Source organism: Moschus berezovskii, chromosome 20, assembly GCF_049115385.1.
Source record: "Moschus berezovskii isolate FMDL1 chromosome 20, NW_MosBer_1.0, whole genome shotgun sequence".
NCBI lineage: Eukaryota > Metazoa > Chordata > Mammalia > Artiodactyla > Moschidae > Moschus > Moschus berezovskii.
The window spans coordinates 60,028,362-60,049,436 of NC_142479.1; the positions used below are offsets into that span (position 1 = coordinate 60,028,362).

Sequence of the window (21,075 nt, forward strand, 5' to 3'; positions counted from 1 at the left end):
GGAAACAGTGAGGCATAGGGAGGCCTGGTGTGCTGTAGTCCATGGGCTCAAAAGAGTTGGAAATGACTGAGTGACTGAACAAAGTATGTCCCATGAGACCCACCCACGGGGGCCCTGCGCAGTCCTCGTTCTCAGTGAAGATATAGAGTCAAGAATGGTTTGAGAATCTTTAAATACAGATATAAATTACAAACATTCAAATTATCCTAATATGGCGTGCTTGCATTCAGATGAGGATAAGATGACTATTTGAACATTATATGCAAAGAAAAAACATGTTTCTGTGACAATGATTCAGCAGCAAAAATCGCCCTGAAAACCTTGCAGCATGTATACCTGGAGCCAAGACCACCTGGTTACGGAACGAGTGAGTCAGGGGTTCCCACCTTGCAGAACTGAAGGATGAAATCAACAGTTACCAGAAAGGTTGTCTTCTTCCTGGGGACAAGTGCAGCAGCACTGTGAAGTGGGGACACACACTGTGTCCTGAGTGGCACCCTAACCCTAACGGGCTGCACACTCCTCCCCTGGGTGAGCACAGGAATGGTTTCTTCTAGGCTCTTGACAAAGATTAAGACTTCCTTGTGAGGCATTTCATTTAAAATGCGGCTTCCAGACTCCCCTGGTGGTATCGTGGATAAGAATCCCCCTGCCAACGCAGGGGACACAGGTTTGATTCCTGATCTGGGAGATTACCATATGCCGCAGAGCAACTCAGCCTGTGCCTTAGAGCCGGGGAACTGCAAGTACTGAGCCCACACTCCCTAAAGCCTGTGCTCCCCAACAAGAGAAGCCACCACTATGAGAAGCCTGTACACCAAGACTGGAGTAGCCCCCGTTTGCCACAACTAGAGAGAAAACCGGAGAAGGCAATGGCACCCCATTCCAGTACTCTTGCCTGGAAGATCCCATGGATGGAGGAGCCTGGTAGGCTGCAGTCCGTGGGGTCACACAGAGTCTGACACGACTGAAGTGACTTAGCAGCAGCAGCAGCAGAAAGAAAACCCATGTGCGGGAATGAAGACCCAGCGCAGCCAAAAAAAGTAAGTAAAATAATAACAATAAATAAATAATTTTAAAAATTCTGCTTCCTATAACACCTGGTCTGGGTAGCGCTCAAGGACAAAAACCAGAAGTTAAGGAGCAGGACAATTTTTTAAGTCTTTAAACAGGAGTAAGGTGGGCTTCCCCTTGGCTCAGCAGTAAAGAATCCACCTGCAGTGCAGGAGACACAGGAGAGGTGGGTTCAATCCCTGGATGGGGAAGAACCCCTGGAGAGGGGAATGGCAACCCACTTCAGTATTCTTGCCATGGACATGGACAGAATCCCATGGACAGAGGAGCCTGGCGGGTTACAGCCTGTGAGGCTGCACAGAGTCAGGTACGACTGACCACAGCACAGGGCAGTCCTCCTGAGAGGCTCTCTGGAAAGGGCGTGAACGTGAAGGGTCTTGTCCTAGTCTCTCAGGCTGTGTAACAAAATACCACAAACTGCGTGGCTGAAAAAATGGATACTTATTTCGCACAGTTTTGGAGGCTGGAAGCCCAAGATCAAGATGCCAGCCGATCCAGTCCTCATGAGGGCTCTCTTCCTGGCTTGCAGACAGCCACCTTCACCTGTGTCCTCCTGTGGCCGACAGCGAGTTAGCTCTCTGGTCTCTTCTCATGGGGGCACTAATCCCATTGTGACATCATCTAAACCTAATCACCCCAAAGGCCCTGTCTCTACCATCTCATTGCAGGTAGGGCCGCAACAGAAGGATCTGGGATCAAACATTCAGTCCATGAGGTCTCTACCACACGAGGGGTCTTCATGTTGCAAGGCTGTCCAGTGGTGAAGGGTGGCACCCGATCACCAACAAGTCCCCATCGGCCTTTCACTCGCAACAGGGGAAACACAACTGACAACGAACGTGACAAACTTCAGTCAGGCTTCACACAAGGACCTGAAGAGCTCAGAAGGCTGTTTTTCTGCTTCTCTTCAACTTCAGAAGGGAAGGATCAGTTCCCACCACCACTGCTATTCAGAGGGAGACTGCGGCAAAAGTTACTACTTACCTTTACTGCGGCAAAAGTGAGTAGTAGTGTAACTCCACCCCAAAATGTTTATTGAGTTCTTTTTTTTCTTTTAACATAGCTTCTTTTTTTTTCCTCCTGGCTGCACTGGGTCTTAGCTGCGGCACTTGGGATCTTTATCACGTCATGTGGGATCTTTCTTGTTGCAGTGCACGGACTCTCTAGTTGTGACACTAGGGCTCAGTAGTCACGGGGCACAGGCTTAGTTGTTCCACGGCATGTAGGAGCTTAGTTCCCTGATCAGGGATTGAACCCACGTCCCCTGCATTGCAAGGTAGATTCTTAATCACTGGATCACCTGGAAAGTCCTGTTTATGAGTTCCTGACACAAGTTACCAGACCTCAAGACTTTGAGCTAAACCCCTATCCTCAGGAAGTTGATGCCTGAAGAATAACAACAGCCTGGGCCGTGGGGAGCAGAGCAGACTGAGATGCCACCACAGGTAAAACACGTACCATGGTGCATGTTACCCGAGACAAGTAGAACAGAGTTTCTTCCGCCTTCTCCCTGGTAGTTGATTTAATAGATTCTACTAGGGCTTCCCTGATGGCTCAGTGGTAAAGAATCTGTTAGGCAGGAGATGGGTTCAATCCCTGGGTCAGAAGATCCCCTGGAGGAGCGCATGACAATCCACTGCAATATTCTTGCCTGGAGAATCCCATGGACAGAGGAACCTGGCACGCTATAGTCCAAGGAGTTGCAAAGAGTCGGACACACTGAAGTGACTGAGCACAAAGGCATTAGGACCAAGAAGCAGCCTTACCATGCTGGTAAAAATCTAGTATTTCACTCAGCAACTCACTGTTGTGTTTACTATTAAAATAACTAAGTGGCCTCAGTCTCACTGGAATAGGTTTAAGGGGCAGGGGCAGCTCAGAAGGTAAGAGGCTCTACAAGCCTTGCTCACTGAGTCCAGCTCATGTTACCTGCTCGTCCACTTCCCTCTACCTGTAACTGATGGCTGATTTTCTCTCTGAAAGCCAACACCTGGCATCCAAAGGACAAAAGCTCTCAAAATGGAAGACGTAGTCATATGTTATCAAGAACGGATGTTTGAGTTATTCAGTTCTTAGACAAGCACATCGATGACTGTTCTGTTCCTGGCAAACAGACCAGTGCCATGTTGTTCCCTCGGATACCGCAGGGAACTAGTATTGTTCCTCGTACTTGGGTGTGTCCTTTAGGACAGATGTCATCTTTGGTTCTTACCTGTAACTGTTCTAGGAATGGCTCCACCTTTCAAGGTCGACACAGTCCCAAATCAGAGTCTCTCCTCTCCCCACCTCACCCAAGACCTGCAAATGGGTACATTTTTCTCCTTTCCGCAGAAAGTATATTTTTTCTTTCTGCAACATCATCTGGCCAGACAGTGTATGTGCCATTCTTGTGCTGAGCCCCACAGTCTGGCCTTGTCACTGTGGTCAGCCCTGGGCAGCTGCTCTCTTGATGAGGGTGTAGCCGATGGAACGGGCAGCTCACAGACTGACTCTGGTTGCACTCAGCTCACAGCACTGAATAAAGGCACCAGGCACCATAAATCAAGGTCCAGAAGACAGTGTAGATGGTGGACCTGCCAGTCATGACTATGGGCATCCCTGGAGACAGACCAGCTTCCCATTCCTGTGGGACACAGTCATCTTTCCAGAGAATCTGAGCTCTTTAGTGGAAACCTGGGTTGCTGGTTGGGTATCTTGAAACAGGGAAAACCGGTATCACACGGCACTCTTTCCAGCCACTCAGTGACCATCTATCTGCAGACAAAATGAATTAATCTGAACCTGAGGGGGTCATACTCCATGTCTCTGGTTCATCCTAACATTGCTGATGCCCCCACAGGCACTGCTCTGAGACCTCTGGTTCCAGGTGTGGAAGATAAAAGCCTGGCTGACAGCGGAGGGTCCCCACTGCACCCCTTCAGGAAGATTTTACTGATCAAGCTTTGCAGCAGCAAACATCAACAGCTTCCTGTGTGTCACGTGTGCTGAGGGTAATGCAAAGCGTTTCATCTCCACCATGACCAACAAAGGAGACGCTCCTGCCCTCAGCACTCTGTGGATGAGGAAACCAAGGTGCTGGGTGCTCAATAACCTTCTGAGGCCTCACTGTGGATCACAAAGGAGCAGGGCCTGAAGGCAGGTGGTCTGGCCCAGAGCCGGCGTGCACATGAACCTCTGGCCTGGAAGCTGTGGAGCAAGACGAAGGCGAGGCTGCTGAGTGGCCTCTGGCATGTCACCCCCTCTCGGAGCTTTGGCTTGTGCATCTAAACAGGGCAGGGTCCTGCCGGGAACCTCCAATTGCCTTCTCAAGTCTAAACAGTCAATCTAACCAATTCGTTAAGGGTTGGAAAAAGGAGCTATACGTTTTCAATGAATTTTTTTAGTTTAAACTTTTTACTTTCTTTTGGGGTACAGCCAATTAACAATGGTGTGATAGTTTCAGGTAAACAGCTGCGAAGGGACTCAGTCATACATAAACAGGTATCCATTCTCCTCCAAGCGCCCCTCCCAACCAGGCTGCCACATAACACTGAGCAGAGTTCCCTGTGCTATACAGTAGGTCCTTGTTGGTTATCCATCATTTTAAATTAACTTTTATCCATAAGAAAAAAAGCTCAGGAGGGAATGGACCGAGAATGTACCAAATGTAGCAGAAACAGTCACCCGGTTATCTCTGAATGGTGGGGTGAAGGGTTATGTTTTCCTTTTTCCTTTTCTAAATATCCCAGCTTTCCCCACTTTGGGTATTCATTGGATGAATGAAGGTGTAAACATTACCCTAACAGAGTTAATAAAACAACCAGAAAGAGCCTGGCCTGGTGGCCCTCCAAGGTCAGGCCCTGGGGAGAGCAGCTGGTGGGGACGAGGGGTGGGAGGGGAAGGCTGTGTGGCCAGTGGGGAAGGAAGGAGACCAGTCCCCGCCCCACGCGAGGTGTGTGGGGGGCGGGCGGGATCAGAGAAAGGAGGCGCACAGCCAATTTCTAAGGTGGCCTCTCTCCACCTTCTGGCCACCTGCTACTGGTGGGAAGTGAAGGTGCCCCAGGAAGTAAGGGTCCTTTTCACTTATTTGCTGCACGAGAACCCGGCTGTGTGTCCTGGAGCCAGGACAGGTCAGTGGTGGCAGATGACTCTAGGGAAGTCCCTAGAGTCAGTTTTAACAAGTCACTCCAGATTTTAATTTCCCCCAAAGCAAAAGGTTTCTCTTAGAGCAATGGAACCCAAGCCATAACGTCCCGTCATGTTCATTTCTGTTTTACCATCACATGCATCCTTTGCAGACTTGGAAAAACCTAATTTGATCAAACTTTTAAAACCCACAGGTTTTATGTCTTCATCATTCCTTTCTTTAGTAACATTTCCTCCCTTGTTATGTAAGCAGGCAGATCTCTACAATTTGCCCCAAAAGGAGTTAAGTAAGCCTCAGATGGATTAAAAACTGGCAAAGCTTTGATCTGTATAATAAAATGTCTGGCTGCAGCTCTGGCTCCAGAGGAACAGGAAAGAGACTCGAGACTGAGGCATTTAGTGTATTTCACTCAAAGCCTTACAAAGCTGCCCTGAGAGGCTGCAGAGTTCACAGCCTCCGGGACACTTCTTAAATGCTTCAAAGCCTGGCTCTGGCCCTGCCCCCTCTCTTTGGAAATTTCTACTAATTCAACAAAGGACAGTCCTGAGATAAAGAGACTGCAAATGCATTAGAAAACAGAGCATGCACACGTATTATTATATTTACTTTCTTTAAGCCCAACTCTCAGGAGGTTTATCTTAGCTGATCATTTACCAGCTCGTTACCAGCCAATTCCTAACGGGCCAAAGGGCAACCCAGAGCCTGCTAGAGCCAGAGGAAGGCAGGCTGCCCTGGAATGCCGACGGGTCGAGATCCGGGCTCCGCACCTGACATGTAGATAATGCAGCTTTTAAAATTTCACTTGCGGTTGACAGAACTCTAGTAAGGCCATTTGTAAAGAAACAATCCTTTCCAGCTTTACTCTTGGTGAACCAGAAATTAACGAAACCTAGGAACACTCAGCTTCATCAAAGCACCAACACGATTAAGTGGTCACAGGTGATCTCAACATGCTATTAGACGGACCTCTGGATTTGCAAATATTTCTCTGCTCTTTCTCTGAAACTGATGGGAGGCTAAGAACTAGGAAATATGAGCTTCACTGTCAGATGAAATACTTGTTAGAGCTGCTAACTGTAGAGTTGGAAGAAAACAACAACTCTTTGTATTTACACCAAATGTATACAACACAGAACTTGATTTCACTAAATATGTTCAGGAGCCATCTGATGGAGCCTTACAGAGATAAAAGTAGATGCTAGAGTCTATAAATTTTACAAAACATTTACTTCAAAACAAACATCACTCTCTTGAGAAGCTGTAATTATTTTCTCTCTTACTTTGTTCCCGAGCTTTTTGAGGAATAATGTAAATCAAGTTTAAGTGGAAAGAGGCTCGGGGCTTCCCTGGTGGTCTAGGGGTTAAGAATCCACCTGCCAATGCAGGGGACACAGGTTCCGTCCCTGGTCCAGGAAGATCCTATGTGCCTCGGGGCAACTCAGCTGGGGCGCCACAACTGAGCCCGAGCACTGCAACCACTGACGCCTGTGCACCTTGGAGCCCGCACTCTGCAATAAGAGGGGCCGCAACGATGCAGGAGGGGAGCGGGCCTGAAACACAGCCAGCGCCTCTCACCCTGGCAAGGGCAATGGCCATGCAGAGCCTGCTCACACGGAAGCTCAGGTCCCAGTAACTGGCATGTGGGCATCTTTGGGCTGGACGAGGACCTTTAAGGACCCAGAAGACTCGAAGGACTAGGAGGGGAAGTCCAGATATACTCCCCATCATTTTAAGGCTGTGACCATTAAGAACAGAAGACACACAACAGGAAATATGGTTAAAAACACTCCCCACAAAGTGAAAGTCGCTCAGTTGTGTCTGACTCTTTGTGACTCCATGGACTATACCCGCCAGGTTCCTCTGTCCATGGAACTCTCCAGGCAAGAATACTGGAGTTGGCTGCCATTCCCTTCTTTAGGGGATCTTCCTGACCCAGGGATCAAACCCATTGCAGGCAGATTCGGCACCAGGGAAGCCCAAAAACAAAAACAGGGAAACCTCCAACTCTCACCAAACACAAAGCCTTGGTTTTCAATCTGCAGTGGTGGCGGCAACATTTTAACATTCATATAATTGCTCAGTTCCTCTCTAGAGCCAGTTAAGAGTTACCTTGGTGGTCAACGTAAGGCTTGAAGGCCTGAAGGATTTTTGGCACAGCTACCCCCATGTCAAGTTCCGTCAGAGTTAGCTCATTCATGAAGTACGGGAGCTGGAGGAGAGAAGGGAAAATGAAGGAGGCACGTCAGTAGCCTGGTTAATGTTAGAAGTCAACAGTCTCTCAGAGGGAACGATGGGGTGGCGGGAACACATTTATTTAGCCAAAATTTATTAAGCACACACCACATACGAGGCATCATGTTACAGACAGAGCTGTGGACGAGTCAGGCAAGGTCCTTGCTCTCATGAGGCTGAGGTTGAAGGGGCACAAACAGAAAAGTAGACAGAGACTGATTGGGCTACAGAAAAAAACAAAAGAATACAGAGAAAACAAGGTGGGTGATGGGGAGGAGGGAGGCTGGGGAGTTTTGGATAAGGTCAGCGAAGGCTTCCCTGAGGGTGTTGAGTGGCCACAGGCCAGACTGTGGAGAAGGACTGTCATGCTGGCAATGCCCAGGGTTGGCTGAAGTCTGGGAAAATGGACTTCTGTGAGAGGACTAGTGGGGAAGATAGGAAGTCACTAGAACATTTCCTGTAGGCCAACTCACAACATATATTAAAATCCTTCCAAAAAAAAAAAATAACATCCTTCGACCCCTGTGCTAGACTCTTCCCTTTGCCCCCATGGATTTGAGTTCCTCTCTACAGCCCGGGAGGCCAGTCTGCGGGAACTGCATGGATAACCTCTCTTGCCCTCTTGACTTCTGGTTGAGCTTGGCCAGTGGGACACAAGAGTGTGCAGGGGGCTGGGAGCTACCGGGAGAGAAGTACTGTTGGGTACTTGCCCTCTCCCTTTCCTCAAGGCCACAGCTCCTGCCACACAGGCAGCACCTTCGCACAGCCACCCTGCCTGAGTTTGGGCAACTGCTCCCTGCCAGCCCTGGGGTACTACACTAGGCCTTTTGGTTTCTCAGCATCAGTCCACACCTTCTTAAATCCTCCCTTTATTAAACTCTCCCCCGTGGCTTGTTCCATCTGAATGTGTCATGTGTTTCCCACTGGGACCCTGACTAATACAGCTGTCAGTAAGAATTTACTCTAAATGAACTAACATAAGAGTGCTAGTATCATGCTTAGAAATTCCGACTTCACCTCAGGAGCACAAACATTAATTCTATGCTTCCTCCACCTGGATTTATGTATGTGTATGTATATTTTAAACAATATAGTATAGGAAGTCCATTCTTAATTTTAGTGTAAGACATAAATTAGGAATCTACCTTAATTTTTTCCCCAATGGCTACTCAGGCGTCTTAACCTATTTCTGAATCTTTCCTTACTGACCTGCAAAGCCACCTTTCAATATGAGATTCCCACCTCACTGGAGTCTGTATTGAGCACTGTTTCCTACCAGTATCAAAGTGCTTTTATTACTGTAGTTTTAAAATACATATTTAAATCTGGCAAGTCCCTCTCTTTTCTTTTCCCCAGCATTTTCTTAGTCTCGTTAAGTACTGCTCCAGTTAAACATTAGAATAATTTTGTAAAATTTAGAATATAATTAAGAGTTAAGAAAAAAAATTGAACATATGCTTAACATTTCCCATAAAATGAGAAGCATCGAGCCAAGCATGAATTTTGTGCCTATTTGGGCTGGACCTCTTTAGCTGTCTCTCTGCAGAGAAACTCAATACATTTTCAGGATTCGCCAGTCAGAGAATGTCATCTCTGATTTTTTTGTGGGGATGGAGGTGTTAAATAGGTTATGATGTCTTAGATGGACAAAAACGTGACTAAAGACAGTATTCAAATGTGTGTTCTGAATTGGTGGTTGCTTTATTTGGAAAACCATTTTTCCAAAGCATCAATATTATATGGTACTTGGCCTCCCAATCAGCCTACAGAAATGCTTCTTAGCCAAGAATGTAGCCAAAATCTGGCACCCCTGCCCCAGTCCTTTGTGTCTATTATTGTCACCCTAACACCCAGTGTTTCTGGAGCAGGTCAGGTTTCTATGGGAACTGGAGTCAACACAGACACAGGGAGTGAACTGCAGATAGAGAACACGGGGTCCCTCCCTGCGCCCCGTCCAGCCTCCCGCCACCCCCATCCTGGCCCCCTGGAGTCCTCAGAAGGCAGAGGAAGGGCCTGAGATCAAAGCGGGAACTGGAGGAGTCTGAGAAAGGTTTGGTGCGGTGGTGAGTGCCAATTACCAGTGAGCAGGAGGGGGGATGGAGATCAGCTGGGCGTCTCTCCTACCTACTCACCTGAGTGCCTAACTCCAAGATTCTCCAACATTTCTAACCAACCCCCAACCCCTGCCTTGCTCAGATCTATGATCTGAATCCAAACTCTCAGGACCAGGCCCCAAGAGCAGCTTCCTTCCTACCCTGTAGGGGGAGGCAAGGAAAGGTCACTCCCCCAACAGAGACTCTCCTCTTCCCACCTAAGGGAACCCACTGTGTACTCTCTACCCTTCGCGTAAACCCAGCTGGGGACCGGGCACTCTCCAGGATGCTGGGGGGTGAATCGGAAACTATTGCAATAACTGAGCAGCATCTATGGACCTGGGCACAGAGGCCATAACTACCGGGGGCTCCAAGGTGGTGCCGGAGCAGCCGGCCAAGCCCAGGGTGTACCTGCTGTTGGGACAGAAACTCAACTTGTTTTAAACCCATCACCGGGCACCAACTACACACACAGGGCTGCTCTTTCATGAGTCATAATTGTGGGTGAAGGTGACAACCTGAGACTGCAGCCAGCCAAGAGCTGTCCGTGTGTCAGGCCCTCGAGGAGACCAGGAGACAGGGGAGATCTCTGTCCTGGAGGCAGCTGGGGATCTTCCAGCCATTCTGGCTCCTGACTGTCATTCACTAACACTCACCACTGGGTTTACGGAACAGCCCTGCCTAGGGAGGCTTGGCTATTTGCTGATAGTAGGAGTTCTCCTGGCAGGGGTGGTGGAAGGTTCAGAAGTGGGGTCATACTCTGCTGCCTTCTGGCTTATTCCATTGCCAGGCTCCCTGCTCTGCTCTGCAGAGCACTTCTGGGGGCAACAGCTCAGGTGAGGTTGGGCGGGTAGGAGGTGCTGAGGCTGGCAGTGTGGGGAGGACAGTCCCCTGCCTCTGAACTGCTGGTGCTGTTGGATCGGGGCCACTTTCTCCTCCCTAACCTCCCAGCACTCTGACCTCAAAAAACAGGAGGAGGTTTAAGTTTATGTCCTGCAAAATAGCCCACATGGCCAGCCAGCAAAGGGAGAAGATGAAAATGAGAGACTTTTCTTAGCCTCTTCTGGGTTAAGGGCCCCACAGTTCTCCACCTGGGGTGGACTCCCAGCACACAGCACTCTGATGCCCTGTCCCAGTCTGTTCTGGAACATCTGTAATGGAGAGCAGTGTCCCTCATCATCATGACCTGTGGCCCTCCTGCTCAGGGAAGCACCCACAACAGTCTCTGGGAGAAAAGCGGTACCAGCCCCGCCCTGCACCTCCACCCAGAACTCAAGCCCTCCATGGTTTCCCAGAAAGGGGAGGAGGCTGAGCAAGCTCCAGGGTGGCTGCTGGCCTGTCTACTCCAAACTGCTTCCCCGGGGACCTGGCCACCAGAGCAGGCAACCCTCAACTGGCCCGGAGAACACAAACAGGCTGACCCTTGTCCACAGAGCCCTCCCATACCCCTGCCCTGAACTCTGCCTCGAAACCCGCTCCTCTGGCTGAGGTGGTGCCTCTTCCTTCTCCTGAGGGCCTGGGGAAGGGACGACAGCGACCAGCGTGGCAGGGAGAGCCTGCCTGAGTCAAGAAGGGCTCTGTTCATGATCTAAATGAACCAAACCGAAGTTCCTCCACATCCACAGTTTCTTCTAATGCCATTTTACCTTCATTCACTGTCTCCTAACATGGAGTCCCTGAACTCTCTGAGATCATGGGCAGGATTCGGTGTCACGGTGCTTTTTTTTAGGGAAAAGATCCATATGTTTCTGCTTCTCCAAGGTGGCTATGACCCAAAAGATCCACTGACCTCAGCTCCTGACTGGGCAAGCTCTCTGTGAGGATCTGGTGACCAAAGCAACTCTTCCTTGGCGGGGTGTTCACTGGATCAAAAACTTAAGTCTAAGTCACCTAACTCAGGTCTCTTGGTTGGCAAAGGTGGTACTAACCGAGTCACTAGGCGGCAACCATGAGGAACACTTATGCAAGCTCAGACTCGCTTCCAAGCGGGCTGCACCAGCACCAGGACTGTTTCTTCAGCAGAGAGCCCAAAATAAAAACACCATCTGGCCAGAAGTAAAGGTCAGATGCAGACACACCAAGAGTGCAACGGAGGCCTTCCCCGCTTTGAGAGGAGTTGGGAAAGAGGCCTTATGTCGTCTGGCATTTTCCCCACAGCACATGCTGTGTGGCCAAGACTGTGTGGCTGGGTGAGCTCTCCCATACAATTCAAGTTCATTACTAACTTAAAGATAACAGAATTCTACACAGCGAAACAGCTACAAAAGCTCACGTGGTCCCAAATTGAATTCTGGATGTGGTAATCCTAAAGTGGATAACGATGAGGGCCATGGAAGAAAAAAAGTAAACAGGAACGGTCACTAAATCCCCAGATGCAGTTAGTCAGATGGTCAAGGTCACAGCCCAGAGGTGTTATTTGGTAAGAACTCACTACCCTCCATTTGTTCTATGTTTTCAACTCCATTAGGACATAACGTATAAAATTTCCAGAAATTAAGATGTGATGAATTGGAAGGCTCTTGTGTGGAAAACAATACCTTTATTTTGCTGAGTTTCATTTGGATTTTCTTAGACACCAGATCAGACCAATACTTCTCTCCTAAGAAGTCCCAAAACATTCTTCCAAGCAAGGCATTCACCCAGGCTTCCTGTTCCTCCTCCTCGGAGGGCGGCACCTCTGGCAACTGGCAAAAGGAAAGGGCCCAAAATTAGCTAGAAAGCAACTGGAGAACAAGACAGGTGCTTATTTTTATAAAGTCACTGAAGGTTCCTCCCTCTTGAGGTGGGGGAACCACATGAGTCGTATTTCTTCCCTATAAATTACAAGTCCCACATTATGTCAGTGAACAAGAAAAAGAGAAACAAAAGCCACTATCACCAATGAAAACTCCTCTTTGTCCATTTTCTTTTGCTACCAGTCTTCTTGTGAACCAGCTAATATTTCATACAATTAGCCCAGCCATATTACTCTAACGCACCCCCCTCCCCTGCCCCCAAATCAGCTTGGTACCAACGTTCTGACTCAGTGACACATCTGATCAAACGCTTGCCTATCTTTCTTCCAGTTAAAACTCCCAGGACGTCTGACTGTCGAGCTGGTCTCCCCAGGCAGCCCCAGGACTCTCACATTTAGCCTGACTCCTATGAGATCACGATTTTCTAGGGCAAAGGGCAAGGGTTGCTTAGAAATACTGGTGTCTGGGTCCTATATCCGGAGATGCTAATATAAGTGGGTAAGAGGATTTTCTAGAAGCTCTCTCATGGATGCAATGAGCAGGTGAGGTTGAGACCCACAGCCCTGGATTAGAGAGAGGAATTCTGTGAAACTCCTACAGCTGTCCTCATCCATCTCAGCCCAGGCCTACCCTCTACTGGATATAATCCATCCAAAACGCCTGTCATGGCCACACTGCACCACATGCGAGGTGGTGGTAGTTTGGTCGCTAAGTTGTGTCTGACTCTTCCGGCCCCACGGGCTGTAACCCTCCAGGCTCCTCTGTCCACGGAATTTTTCAGGTAAGAATAACTGGAGTGTGTTGCCATTCCCTTCTCCAGGGGATCTTCCCGACCCAGGGATTGAACCCAGGTCTCCCGCATTGCAGGTGGATTCTTTACTGACTGAACCACCAGGGAAGCCCAATGTGAGAGGTGGGAAAAGAGCAAACCTTGTTAGCCTCTAATTTCGAAGGCTGAGTACTGAGCTCTAGATTCTTGGTGGGAGAGGGCCAGGATGGGGGACAAGCAGAGGGAAAAGTGCCCACGACACCCACGGCCCTGTGATAGTGCAAGTGATGCTTGGTGGCATCCACTGACCCTACACTCAGCCCCAGGATAAGACTCCTTCTCAGGCTCCCTCACTGACATCTCACAATACCCCAGAAAGACAGAGCTTTTACTTCTATTTTAGGGAGGAGAAAATAGACTCAGCACCCATCAGTGCCCTGCCTGAGGCCCCTAATTCACCAGCGCAGCCTGAGTCACAGCCCCCCCCCCCCCGCAGTGTTCTGTCCTGTGGGAGGAAGAGGGAGTGACTGACCCCTCGTGTGACAGCCATGTCCTGTGCCAAGGGTTCTAATGAGATGACAGCTTCACAGAATCAATTAGCCTTGGAAAGCAAAGGCCAAAAGAACTAGAAATGCAGGATCTGTGGGCTGTTCACCCTTTCACTTCCCTCAACGGTTGATACAAATGCATTTGGATTGTCCTCACGGCTGCCTGCAGCCATTACACACAGCAGATGCCTCTGTGCTCCACGCGTGCAGGCTCACTCCAGTCACGTCTGTCCTGGGCAGCTGTATCCTAGGCTGGTGGCAGAGGACACGTGTGTGTGGCCTGGTACTCATGGATTTGACACTTAAGAGATCTGGTGATGTGCGAGTGTCCAGAGCCCTTAGGGTCTGACCCAGTTGAACTGGTCACTGAGCCTGTGTGGAGCTTGGCAGAGCACCCAGCGCCCACCTGTCCTCTACTTCTATCAGAGCGTGTGCCATCTCTCCCTTTGGGGACTTGGTGTTCACTTGCATTTCTCAATGTAATGTTACTGCATATAAGCAGGGATATTCTGTGTTCAAGGAGTCCTTCAAATTGGGATGTTTTCAAAGTTCTCCCTTATGTTGGTGAGTTTCATTAAAAAACAAAAAATTAAACTCTGGTTTAAAAAATAAATACATGTCAGTCCCTGCATTTCAGAAGACACGGTTCTAGCTGCCTCGTGTGAACAGCTGTGGGGTACCCTCTCTGTGCCCTTCTTGTGCTGTACAGGCTTGGGGGAGTCAGGCAGAGCCAAGACACTGCCCACGCAGGACAGCGCATGTCACGCTCAGATTTGTAGGCTGTACTGAGAAGAGGTCACTCTCTCCCTTTTCCTGTGGGAGGGCTGGCCCTTTGCTAACCTCTCCTTACACCCAAGTTATTCACAGGAAACGGGGTTTAACACAAAATAGCAAGAAACAAAGCCTATTTCACAACTTTTGTCCAAGCCAAAGGCATATGATGTGGAAACAAATTTCCGAAATTACTGACAAGCAGGTTGTGTTTTTTCTTTTCAACTGTTCCTTTTTCTAACACAGGGTCTCTCCACAGACTTGAGGGTAACAAAGAAAAATCCAGGGGCAGCAGAACACTGACAATGCATCAGAGCAGCTTTATGAACAAAATCTGGGTTCAACAGGCTACTAGAAAGAATGCATTTTCAATGAAAGTCATAAACATGTAAGACCTTAAACAATAAATGTGCATATATTTCCTCAGGCTGCTATCTGGCTGCAGGAAGGAATGTGAGAAGCAAATTCATGTCACCATTTCAACTAAAGATGTGTATTTAGAAAGGGTAAGTTTCTAAAAATGGCTCCCAAAATAAAGTTTGGAGAGCTCAATGGCCAGGAGCTGAAGCAAGGCCATTAGAACTGTCTGATTAGCTCTCGGGAGGTATTTTATTAAAAACTAACTAACCCGTAGAAAGAAAATAGTACAGATTTACTTTGTGTGGTGTAACTTCTCCTATTATAAATAGCCAGATGAGCCCAGTTTTTTAGGGACAAAAAGAGCTTAGTGGCTTTGCTGCTAAGGTTTGGTCGCACACAATCTGGTGTCATGAGGGTTTCATGAAGGGCTGCATGGTCCAGGAGAAGGCACAGTGGAAGACCCTCCCACGGGAGCTGTTTCCCCAATTATAAAACCAAGCATAAGTACTAGAGAAAACACCCATAATCCCACTATCCAGATTTAATTATTTAAAACTTTTTAACTGTATCTTCTTTCGGTCTGTTTTCAATGTATACATACTTTTAAGAATACGTTGCTTGAAAAAACAACATATAATTAACATGCTTTTATATCCTTTTATAAAAACAGATTTATGGAGATATAATCCAGGAGGCACTACTGGTAAAGAATTCACCTGCCAAAGCAGGAGATTCAGGAGACTCAGGCTCAGTCCCTGGGTTGGCAAGATCCCCTAGAGAAGGGTATGACAACCCCCTCCAGTATTTTTGCCTAGAGAATCCCATGGACAGAGGAGCCTGGCAGGCTATAGTCCATGGGGTTGCAAAGAGTCAGACACGCCTGAATTGACTTAGGACACAGCACAATCCACATACCATACAGTTCACCCATTTAAAGAACATAATCAGTGGTATTTGATATAGTCAGAGTCATGAAGCCATGAGCACAGTCAATTTTATGATATCTTCATTACCCCCAAAGAAACCCTGTATCCACTAGCAGCTACTCCCCATTCCTCCCAACTCCATCCCCTCCAGCCTGGGGCAACCAACCACTAATCCATGGCAGGGAATTTGCCTATTCTGGACATTTCATAAAAATGGAATCATACAATGTGTTCTTTTGTGACTACTTCTTGCACTAAGCATAATGTTTTCAAGATCATCCATGATGTAGCACATATCAGTACATACATCATTTCTTCATACTGTGCAATAATATTCTATTATGTGCATACATCACACTTATTCATTCTTCAATTGATGGATACTTCAGTTGTTTTCCACTTCTTGCTACTGTGAGTAACACTGCTATGAACAGTTGTTCACAAGTTTTTGTGTGGACACAGTTTCATTTCTCTTCGATATATATATATAACTCTTTAAGTTTATTGAACATTCTGTTGTTCAGTCGCTCAGTCTTTGCGACCCCAGGGACTGCAGCATGTCAGACTTCCCTGTCCTTCAACCATCTCCCAGAGCTTGCTCAGACTCATATCCATTCAGTCGGTGATGCCATCCAACCATCTCGTCCTCTGTTGTCCCTTCTCCTGCCTTCAGTCTTGCCCAGTATCAGGGTCCCTTCGAATGAGTCAGCTCTTCGCATCAGGTGGCCGAAGTGTTGGAGCTTCAGCTTCAGCATCAGTCCTTCCGATGAATAGCCAAGACTGATTTCCTTTAGGATTGACTGGTTGGATCTCCTTGCGGTCCAAGGGACTCTCAAGAGTCTTCAACACCACAGTTCAAAAGCATCAATTCTTTGCCACTCAGCCTTCGTTATGGTCAAACTCTCACATACATACAAGACTACCGGAAAAAATCATAGCTTTGACTATACGGACCTTTACGTCATGTCAGCAATGTAATGTCTCTGCTTTTAAAAATGCTGTCTAGATTTGTCATTGCTTTTCTTCCAAGGAGCAAGTGTCTTTTAATTTTGTGGCTGTAGTAAACATCTGCAGTGATTTTAGAGCCCAAGAAAATAAAGTCTGTCACTGTTTCGACTGTTTCTCCATCTATTTGTCATGAAATGATGGGACCATATGCCATGATCTTAGTTTTATGTATGTTGAATTTTAAGCCAACTTTTTCACTCTCCTCCTTCACCTTTATCAAGAGGCTCTTTAAGCTCCTCTTCGCTTTCTGCCATAAGGGTGGTGTCATCTGCGTATCTGAGGTTATTGATACTTCTGCCGGCAATCTTGATTCCAGCTTGTGTTTCATCCAGCCCAGCATTTCACATGATGCATTCTCTACAGAAGACATTCTGAGGAACCATTAAACTGCTTTCTGCAGCAGCTGTGTCATTTTACATTCCCACTGTACAAGGGCTCCAGTTTCTCCACATTCTCACTAACTGCTACTATCTTTTTCATTCCAGCCATCCTAGTGGTTTAGAAGTAGCATTGCATTATGGTTTTAATTTGCATTTCTCTGATGACGAATGACTTTGAATATCTTCTGCATGCTTATTGGTCATTTGTATATCTTCTTTGAAGAAATATCTGTCCAGATCCTCTGTCTATTTCTTAATTAGGTTTTTGTCATTGAGCTGTAAGAGTCCTTTATATCAGTGATCCCCAATCTTTTTGGCACCAGGGACTGGTTTCATAGAAAACAATTTTTCCACAGACCAGGTTGGTGGCGGGGGATGGTTTCAGAATGGTTCAAGCACATTACATTTACTGTGCACTTTATTTCTATTCTTATTACATCAACTCCACCTCAGATCATCAGGCATTAGATCCTGGAGGCTGGGGACCCCTGCGTTATATATTCTGGGTACAAGGCTCTTAGACACATGACTTGCAAACTCTGGGTTGTGTTTTCCCTTTCTTGATGGTATGTTTGCAGCATAAAAGTTTTAATTTTGATGAAGTCCAATTTATCTTTTTTTTTCTTTGGTTGTGCATACTTTTGGTATTCTTATCTATGAAATTTTTATCTACCTCCAAATCACGGAGATTTACTCCTATATTTTAAGAGTTTCATAGTTTCTGTTCTTCTAGGATCCATTTTGAATTAACCTTTGTATACAGTGTGAGGGAGGAGTCTGACCTCATTCTTTGGCATGTGGATGTCCAGTTGCTTTAGCACTATTTGCTGAAAAGACTACACTTTCCCCCACTGAACTGTCATGACACTCTTATCTGGAAGCTTTCTAAAATTTATTTTAAATGGGATATATGGCTTTATATTTTTTATTTACTGTATGATAAGCACTTCGCAATTCCACTTTTAAAAGTTTAAAAAGCAGACTCTGAGAAGGGAAAGAGGAAACCTTGGGAAGCCACTCTGCCTGTTAAGATTTCCTGGTTTCTGTTTGATTCCTGTTTGCTTTGTAGAGTTCTTATCTCCTGATAACACCAAACAGGAGGTAGTCCCTTACGATCCAGTTTTTAGGTAATGAGATAGTGGAACTAGTAATAATGAAGACAGGACTCTCCAGACCTGGGGCAGACTACAGGAGCTCTAAATAGTTCTTAACACCTTCCAGCGAAAAGCAGTGTGGCAGTGCGTGATGTGATCTGAACACCAGAGCCTCATGCTTGGAGGACTCACAGAGCATGGCCTCACCGATGGTTCCCCCTTCTCAGGCAGGCCACTCTGGGGCCCACAGAACTAGCAGCGTCCCTGGCCTTGCACCCCTCAGCAAATCCACAGGCCACCAGTGGGGTCTCCCGTCCTGAGGTGCCCACTCCAGGTAATACGATCCCACCTTTAGACATTTCTTAAGAGCTTCCTCATTTTCTTAACTTATATCTTCTCCTCAAACCAAGGAGACTACCTCAACAAGATGGTCAAGCTCTGGGTCTCCACAGCCAGCCTCATGGTCTCACTGTTCTAGAGGGTAAGCTGCCTGAGAAGAGAGAAAATGGCACCAAGATCACAGGGCTCTGGAGACTTCAGAGGCTGGTACAGCCTGTGCTTGTGAGATAACACAGAGTCACGAGGGCAAGTCAGGGCTCAGCGACTGACGGCTAACTGCTAACCATCTGGAGAACCAGGCCCTTCCTCCAAAAACAGTGGTATTTTATAATTCAAGCTTTGAGCTCCAAAGTGCCTTCAGAAACCCCCAAACTTGCTTTTAATTACTGAGTGAGAATCACTAACAAAAGTGCTTAGTACTGTTTAATCCAAGTCTAGTCTGTATTTACTAATCATCACCGGGTGTTTTTAAGGTTGGTTTGGCTCCTGAGCACCTGCGGCCTCACTCACCTCCTGACCCGGCTCAGCACTGGGTGCCGTGTGAGAAAGGAGGCCAAGTGTATGGACATTGCCATTAGACCTGGAGCCCTCCGGGTGAGGAAGGCTTTGAACATGGCCTGTCAGAGGCAGCAGCAGGGCAGGGCAAAGCTTGGAGCTGTGTCCCAAGCTCCCTGAACAGAAGGGGAAGGACATATGACCTGGGGTAAGTGTTCAGGTGGTAGCCCCCACCGACAAAGTGACAGTTTAACCTGAAGAGATGTCCAAGGTCCCCTTGAGTCTCACAGGCCCTTCAATTCCTCCTGGACTTGTGACAGCAGAGGCAATATGAAGCAAACAAATACCCTGGCCATCTCAGGCAGGAAGGATGTACACAAATGACCACATCCGAAAGGTCCACACTTGATGAAACTGTGAGGAAACAGGCATTCTTGTGACCAGTGGGAATGAACACTGGTGCAACCCTTATGGAGGGGAATTTGGCAATATGTAACAAAACTACATGTGAGTTTACATTTTGACATTCTGTTAAGATTTTGCCATGAAGCTATATCCTTAATAACACAAAAATACACATCCACAAAGTTGTTCACTGCAGTGTTGTTTGTAACTGCAAAATATCATAAACCATCTAAATGCCTATAAGAGACTGAATATACTACAGAACATTAACACAATGAAGTCAGTCTTCATGGCTGTTTTAAGAAAAAAACAAGAGGAAGGGAAGATACCTAAGAACTGATGTGGAGTGATTTCCAGAGTGTACTGGAAAGTGAAAAAGGCATGCGGAAGAGTATCCTTAGCGTGGATACCCTCTGTGTAAGAAAGGAGGGGAAATGAACCCAGAGAGGATGAGCCAGAGACTAGGGAGACTGGTTCACTACTGGGATGAGGGTGGGGGTGGGGAGGACGGCACGAATGAATAGGGTGGGGGGGATGGCACTTTTCTGTGTATGGCTTTGTACAGCTTTGGTTTTGGGACCCATGTTAACGCTTCACAGGCAAAGAACAGAAAGGAAAATCAAAAAAGATGGGGTTGGGGGAAGGTCCTCATTTGCTCAAATCGCAAAATTAAAGAGAAATAAAACTAGTAAAGAACTATCTCCACTGAACAGAAAAGCCTGAAAAGTAATAAAAGGAGTACAGGAATGAATACTGTAGCAGATCTTATGTCCCAAAATGGTGCAACGCTCTTCTAAGAATTTGCTGCTCCCTCAGCGAAAGGTAGAATCTATGCCCCTCTGGGCTCTTTGACTACTTTGACTAATAGCGCAGGAAAGAAGTGACATTATTTTACTTCCGAGATTAGTCATACTTTTACTGTCATAAAAGGCAGTACAGTACAGTGTCCACCGGTCTTTTTCTCCAGGGACAGTTGTGCTTAGAACCCAGCCACCACAATGAAGGAAGCCCACGCCACAAGGAGAAGAACCAAGGCCCTCAGCCTGAACTCCCAGCCACCACCCAGCATCTACACGCAAGCCATGCAAGCACCATCTTGGAAGCAGGTCCTCCAGCCCCGAGTCCAGCCTCCCCATTTGACACTACGTGGAGCAGAAAGAAAGCTTTACTGCTAGGCCTGGTGAAATTATAAATTTGTGAGCAAAATAAATCATTGCTATTGTTTTAAGCTACCCCATTTGGGGCTGTTTGTTACACAGCAATAGATAACTAACACACATACCTATACCTTGTTCACAACTATCTCTACTATCAGACCACCCCTGAGAGCAAGGATGTAGCCAACATGTGCTTCAGGCTGGCCAAGCAGATGTGGAAGCTCCTGCACTTTCTGCAAAAGCTCCCCTTTAAAGACAGTAGTTGTCTCTGTTCACAAAGTTCTGGTTCTCTGTGGTTTCCTAGCTCATGCAGATTAGAATCAGTAAATTAAGGGGAAGGGTGGGAGACGAGGATAAGCACTCAAGGAAGGGCAATTAGAAGCACACACATCAACACCAGGCAACTGACAACTGACAGAAAATGCTGCAGAGTCTGTGGTCTGGGACAGCTCAGACCAGGTGAAAGGCCTGAAGTTGGTGGCCTCTCCAGACCACAGGCCTGAATTTCCATGTGTTGTACTGAGTCTTTAAATCAGTAAGGCAAGATGAAATCATCCCTGTCT

General features: G+C 47.2%; 1 protein-coding gene across 1 annotated transcript in view; it reads right to left on the reverse strand.

The window, feature by feature from the left end:
- TEX2 (testis expressed 2) overlaps positions 1 to 21,075 on the reverse strand; it is a 113,492-nt gene that overhangs the window by 17,013 nt on the left and 75,404 nt on the right. The window contains exons 6-7 of the mRNA XM_055408213.2: positions 12,063 to 12,209; positions 7,310 to 7,409 (exon numbers count right to left, since the gene is read on the reverse strand). Coding sequence (XP_055264188.2) covers positions 7,310 to 7,409; positions 12,063 to 12,209 — 247 coding nt within the window. The remainder of the gene's footprint in view (positions 1 to 7,309; positions 7,410 to 12,062; positions 12,210 to 21,075) is intronic.